This window comes from Gavialis gangeticus, unplaced genomic scaffold (assembly GCF_001723915.1).
Source record: "Gavialis gangeticus isolate Ggan-Ray unplaced genomic scaffold, GavGan_comp1, whole genome shotgun sequence".
Taxonomy (NCBI): Eukaryota; Metazoa; Chordata; order Crocodylia; family Gavialidae; genus Gavialis; species Gavialis gangeticus.
Window position 1 is genome coordinate 99,126,711 of NW_017729024.1, and position 6,983 is coordinate 99,133,693.

At 42.1% G+C, this 6,983-nt stretch overlaps 1 protein-coding gene across 5 annotated transcripts in view; it reads left to right on the forward strand.

Annotated features, from left to right (window-relative positions):
- Positions 1-6,983, forward strand: part of CARNMT1 (carnosine N-methyltransferase 1) — a 56,121-nt gene that overhangs the window by 39,261 nt on the left and 9,877 nt on the right. For 2 of the 5 annotated variants that reach the window (XM_019517446.1, XM_019517444.1), the window contains exons 7-8: positions 655-758; positions 1,055-4,409. In XM_019517446.1, coding sequence (XP_019372991.1) covers positions 655-758; positions 1,055-1,156 — 206 coding nt within the window. In that variant the 3' untranslated portion in view covers positions 1,157-4,409. Of the gene's footprint in view, positions 1-654; positions 759-1,054; positions 4,410-6,983 lie in introns of those variants that run through there. The other 3 variants (XM_019517442.1, XM_019517443.1, XM_019517447.1) reach the window with 2 other exon arrangements.

Genomic DNA, 6,983 nt, shown 5'->3' on the forward strand with positions numbered 1-6,983 from the left:
AGGGGTGACCACCAGTATCTGGGGGAACATTTGTTCACCAGAGCGCCCCAAGGGATGACGAGGTCGAACGGTCATAAACTACTGCAAGACCGTTTCAGGCTGGACATAAGGAAGAATTTCTTTACTGTCCGAGTCCCCAAGGTCTGGAACAGTCTGCCATCGGAGGTGGTTCAAGCACCTACATTGAACACCTTCAAGAGCAAATTGGATGCTTATCTTGCTGGGATCCTGTGACCCCAGCTGACTTTCTGCCCTTTGGGGAGGGGGCTGGACTCGATGATCTTCTGAGGTCCCTTCCAGCCCTAATGTCTATGAAATCTATGAATTTAATAAGGGCAAAAGAGTCTATTTCCCAAACTTTGCTAACAGAATAATTGAACAGTTTTTTGCCAAAACATAATTTTAAAAAATTGCTAACTTGGTAAAGCTCAAAACAGGTAAAATGGGTTTATAATAGAAAGGTGTTAGTCAACCTTGATTTTAGATATCATTGTCAGTTCCTATAAAGACATCAGGAAATTGTACACTTAGTTGATTGCATACTTTAATATAAGTGCTGTTCAGTTTTACCTTTATTTAAAAGACCTAATAAAAATGTACTCATGAAATATAATGAAACTTGGTGGTATTGAAACTTCTGATTTTGTACCTTAGGTCCTCTCCTTTATCACTTCGAAAATTTGGCAAATGAACTTTCTATAGAGTTGAGTTATGAGGATATAAAAAATGTTATATTACAATATGGATTCCATATAGAGGTAAGAATAAATTGCAGTTTCCTAGTAACATTCAAGGAGGTGGGCTATAGCCAAAACTCGCACTACTTAAGTGTAATTATTTTAATAATACAGACTAGTATATTCTATATACTTATATTTTTATAATCTTGCTGCTAGTTGTGATCATTTTGTATGTATTAAGGGGCCAAGGACCCCTGATAGGAAATGTCCAGTAATAATGCCTCTTTAGAGGAAAAATACTTTGGAATTGAATTGTTGGAGAAACTACTGTGTCACAGAAAAATGTCCTGTAACTTTTGAATTTTTATTTTCAGGTAGAGAGAGAATCTGTTTTGTCCACGTACACTGTGAATGAACTCTCCATGATGAAATACTACTATGAATGTGTGTTGTTTGTAGTTAGGAAACCAGAATAGCAGTGTTTCAAAGAGATTCTTTGGAAAAAATGTTGGAGTTAGTGCTAGAATTGACAAAATGGACTGTGGGTAATGGCTGGACACAACCTCAAATCAGTGGTGCCTTCTTATTCCTAACATAATTTAGATAGTGTCTATTTTCTTAATCTGTATTGCTATCCTGACGTACTATGCCATGCATATTTGTACTGCAGTAGTGAAAATGGAGGGGAAAATGTTCACAATACACTGTCTTTGTGCTTTAGAAATCAGAAGTCATAAAAACCTCCTATGGTTTCAATGCATCTGCCATGAGTCTGCCCATACAAGATTGACTTTATATATTCTGTCTGTTGTCTTTCATAAAATTCCAATGGCTTTCATTTTTTTTCCTGTTGATTTACAAATAATCAAGAAGTTTGCATAGTACAAACTCTGCCACTCTGAGAGAAGCATTTCTAAACAAGCAATCTTTTATTTTTAAAAGGTATGAAGTCGAGTTGTTGAAAAGTGGTAAAATGCTTTGTGAAAGCAGTTCATAGTGACCTTTATAAACCTTGAAACTATTTTCTGTAGGACTGAGGAAATAAATAATATAGAATAGTTTCGGAGCTGTAATTTTCTCAGCCCTTAGGTTCACCAGTCTGTTCAAAGCAACTAATCTATAGCCAATTTAAAATACTGATTGGTTAAAGTAGCTTGTCACAATGGAGCCCTAGTACATAAGCCTCAAGCCAGAAGACCTGCCCTGATGTGTCAGGCATTTGGCCCACTTGAAGTTCATTAGTTTAATTTATCTGTTCGTTAAGCCAATATTTTTGAAGCAATATTTTTTTGTTAGAGATCATTAAACAACAGAAAATGTTCCTTTTTTAAGGAAAGCAGTTGAACATAATTGAGACAGCTGTGCCACTGTTACCATTAATATGAACATGGAAAAAACTGTATAAATCATGCATTTTTAGTAAGAGCTTCTATATCTATTCAACATTTATAGGTCAGTTGTTAGATACTTGACTGGAACTTTAAGGCAATTTACCCATGCTACACTAAATCTACCTCTAATTTTGTTATTTCTTTATGTTAAGTTGCCTGGTAATTTTATACAGGAAAGCTTCTGTCACTTTTGAAGTTATACATATATTTTCAGTGAAAAAAATATTAAAAAATATCCTGTGTTTAGAAGAATCAAATTAGCTACTTAGTTTTCTTGACATTGACATCATTAACTTAGCAACATTGTCATCCATTTTTAAAAATCATTTAAAATGAAAAAGGCATTATGGGGAACTGAGGCTTTTTCAGTGGGTTTCTTGCTAATGGCACTGGATTATAATGTGATTTTTTTTTTTTTTTTTAACTCCAGAAGCATAATATGAGAAAAGTGTGCCCAGAGCAGTCCTCTTATTCTTTTTCCCACTAGGCAGTACAGAGAAACAACAGCAAGCAGCATCATGGATGATGTGCAAGGTGGTCTGGGAATGACAGATTTCCAGAATGGCAGTGGAGGAAACTTTTACTCCTTTATTTTTGCTGCCAAAGCCCATGTCGAGATGCAAAAATCTGCTGATTTTTGTGGCGAAACTGGGATCAGTTCTTCCCCCAGCAGCAGCAAATGTCATTGCTGATATTTTAAAACTAGGATTCTCAGAACACTTGCTTTCTATGACACAAGATGCTCCATGCTGCTGCAATGTACAGCTGGGAAGTGTAAACCCAGTGGGGTACAGGAGGTGCTCTTCCCCTTAGGTGGCACCTGGGTCAGATGCCCCACTAACTCACCCCATGTTATGGTACTGTTAAACTCCATTGCTTTCATCTAACTGTGACCCCCTTCTCCTGGAATTTGCTTGGCTGCATCTTTTGTAAGGCCATTTCTAGCTTTATCTTTTTTTCAGTAAGGCAAGTATATTGTGCCTCTGGATTTGCTTTAATTTACCTGGGAATTTTAAGTTATGCTTTTTTCGTTTTGTTTTGTGGATTTATTCTATTTTTATTATTATTATTATTACATAAATACTATCTAGAAGCAGAAAGCCTATAGACATAGTTTAAACTCAGGATACCTGCCAATGAGAAGTATTAGACCAACATTGTCTGTAAAAGTTTATTTGTCCAGAGCCTGGACTTTCTGTTTTTACTAAAAAAAGTATTAAGGACATTTTTTTTGCCTTAAAACAAACTAACAAAAAGGCTAAAATTTGCCCAGCCACAAGTAACGTTTATTGAAACCTGATTTGTACTGCCTTTCAATGAAACAGAAACTTTCTGATTTTATAAAGCAACAGATGGTTTCCTGTAGCTTTCATTCCCTTGTGGTACAATCTGCTCTAATGCTTTTACTATGAACTTCTCATAGAAGAAAGATACATTTCAATAAAATGCTACTAATATTTTAAAATCCCTTGAAATAAGGCATGGTCAGGGTAAATACTGATCATAAAGTTTCTGAACACTTAGTTGTGTAATATTGCCTGTTCTGCCTGGTCTCTTTCTTTTTATTCAGTGGGCATTTCTCCTGTAAAAGAGGTATTCCCATTTTTACGTGTGTAAATTTGTACTACCCTAGTGACTGATACACAAGAATTTTTTCTCTTTCTCAGTATTGTTTTTCCATTCCCCCGACTGAAAAATGGCACATTTGACACTAAGCCCCTTCTGGGAAACATCAGTGTTCTTCATTCTAAATACCTGTTAGATATACAACAGTATGCCCTTTTACTTTCAATTTAGGGAATATCAATTCAAATACAAGTTTCCATAAACTTTCCTTTCAGAAATATAGGAGTTATATTGAGAGTTGGAGGAAATGTTATCTTCCAGATAAATCATATGAATTGGTGATCCTCCATCTCTATTCAAATGTACTAATTTTTAAGATGATCTTTTGTACATTAATGGACAGGGATAATTGTGTATTATTCAGAGTGTCTTAATTCTTCTCTTTCTCAATGTTGTATTCACAGGGAAAATGTGTATAATGATCAGCTGAAACCAGGACAACTTAGGTCATTATTGAGTTGTATGTGGTATTGAGTGTGTAAAATTATAAAAATGAGACGCTGCATAATCTGCTATGTAACATTTCTTTATATGGAGTAAGTTTGACAAATGTAGTGTCCTGTATTTTTATTTATATGTAGTTCATTCTAAAATCAGTTACAAAGAACTGAATTGGAAACTTCATGTGTCTGCATGATTTTTCCTCTATTTTTAATGTGTATAATAACTTGATTTTTCTTGAAATATTAAAGTTTGCAGAATGAATAATGGATTACATTTTATTAGCTTGACTCCTTGTAGTAAATTTTGATTTAAAATCATAATCTCCTTCCCCCCTCCCCCCAACTCAGTAGACAGCTGCCTAGATAACCTAGTTCCTTCTGATATTATGCTGTCTGCTGATTTTAATTTTTTTTGTACTGTGTGAAGCCGTATAAATATCAATTAGTAGCATAGAGCTGGTCAGGAATTGGAAAATGCTGACTTATTGAACACAATGTTTTGTGGAACCTATCATGAACTCATACTGAGCTGTAGGAAGGCTTTAGTGGGGAAACCTCCTTGGCTTCCTGGTGAGATGCAGGGGAATCTTGGCCTCCAGGGTCCATGGCCCTGGAATGGTCTGTTGAGGCTCACTGCACTGAAGCCAGCAATCCCAAGGCTTCCAAAGTTTGTGACTGGGGCTGCTTGCCATGCCAGCTCTGGGGACTTGCAGAGTGTTCAGGAGCTCCCAGAGCTGGCTGTGTATAACTGTTCCCATGGGCTGAAAAGCACGAATTGCACAAACTAACTACTTTTCAAATCTTTACATATGGATTGGTGTGATTAGTATTAATCGTTTAATAGGATAAAAATGCTGGTTTGGGTCTTGCCAAAGATTGATTTCCAAATTTCTGTAACCTCTTTGTTATCCTGAGCAGTGACAAGTAATAATTTTTAATTTCCCCTTTACTCCAGACTCTCAAATTGATAGGACTTTCCATGTGTTTTGTTGGCCCCTCATTTGAAGAAAATAAACTGCTACTAGGCCAGTCTGGCTATAGCTTGGCACTGTTTTTGATGGTTTTCATATATGGTTTGATGCCTTTCACATTTTGGAATTGATGCTTCCAAAACTTTTATAGGCAGTATTTTATCTATGACTATATACAATAAAACCTGTGTTAACCAGCATTCTACTATCTGGAATACTCTATTAACTGGAATTTCTGGCTGGCTGGGATGGGAGGAGCTCTCACAACACCCCACCACCCCGCAGGGGTTTTCAAGAAGGTTGAAAACCCTGTCTTGGATAACCAGAACTTTTAGATCCTCCCCCCTCCCCCTTTACCCCACTTGTGCTGGTTAATACATTTTTACTGTATATTTCTCCTGTGTATATTTAAGTATATACTCTGTGTGTGTGTGGGTGTGTGTGCGCGCGCGCGCGCGCGTGCATACTGTACTAATATACTAGAGAGGGAGAGTGTGTGTAGATTCGTTTGACTGCTATATACTGCCTATAGGTTTAGAAAGCTGATGCTAATCCATTCCAAAATGTAAAGGAATGTTCTAGGCACAATGGCATGATCTCCTTGGCCCTCCAATTTCCCTAACGGGAGAGAGAGAAAATTAAAAGGTGGGAAGGGGGAGAGGCACAGAGCCCCTATCACCAGTTTAGCAGAGCTATTCATCAAGCCCTGTGGTCTCTAACTCAGCCACTAGTTGACGGTGACTTTGAGCCACCGAGATTAACAGATCCTTCACTCCCCCCACAATTTTATTTCCTCTTTTTTTCTTTTCTTGAGGGTTATTTCTTTTGGCATGCAAAAAAAAAAAGGATCTTGCACGCCGCCCTTGGCATGGGTGAATGGGATGCGGGGTTATGCAGCACCTGCAGAGGTGCGTTATCCTGGCAGGGAAGTGAAGGGGGGTGGGGAGTGGCTCGATGCAAGGAGTTTGCGGCTGGGCTGTCTGAGGCGTTTCCTTGTATTCGCAGGTTTCCACGGGTTGCCGGCTATAGCACCGCGGCAGCTTGCACGCGGCGGGGAGTAGCCGAGTGGAGGAGAGGGAGCCCCGCGGCAGACCGGGCCCAGGGGCTGGTGCACAAGCGAGGGGGCGGGAGAGAGGACAGCCCCCGCCCCGGCGGCCGGTTCGGCCGAGCCGCAGCTGCGGCTTGGGCACAGCTCCATGCTCACGGAGACGCCTCCGACGGAGCAGCAGCAGGGCGCGCCCGGCCCCCTCCCCCTCTGCCCGTACCTTAGCCCGGCCCGGCGGACTACAGGTGCTTGCCCGCGCGCGAGCCCGGAGCGACGTGCGCATGCGCTTCACGGGCTGAGGGGGCGGTGCTCGCCTTTTGCCCTGGCTTCGACAAGCGGCTATTGGTGCGCCTGGGGGTGGGCGGGGCCCACAACAGGCCCGAGGGAGCGCTACGGGAGGCGCATGCGTGCGACACCCCCTCCCCTCTGGCATCGCCACGCGCGTGTGCTCGCGGAGCCTCCCCCCACTCTATGGCCAAACGCCGCGCGGAGCCGTTGGTGTGTCACGTGCCCTGCAAGCGCTTCGTGCCCCGCTGCCTCCTGCGCGCCGAGCCCGCGCCCCACGCCCCCGCCAGCAAACGGAAGCGGGAGGTGACGGCGGGGGAGGATGAGGCGCCTCCGGAAGACGCCAGCGGCTTGGTGGGGCGGCGGCGGCGGCAGCAGCAGCACCAGCACCAGGGAGACGCGGGGTCCTGTCGGCTGCAGGAAGCGTCAGAGGGCTGCGGCGATCGTGGGGGAGTGCGGGAGGCCGCGGAGGTAACGGCGGGGCCGGGCTGGGCCGCGTCGCGCGGGTCCCTCCGCGGTGAGCGGGGGCGGGGGGCGAATGG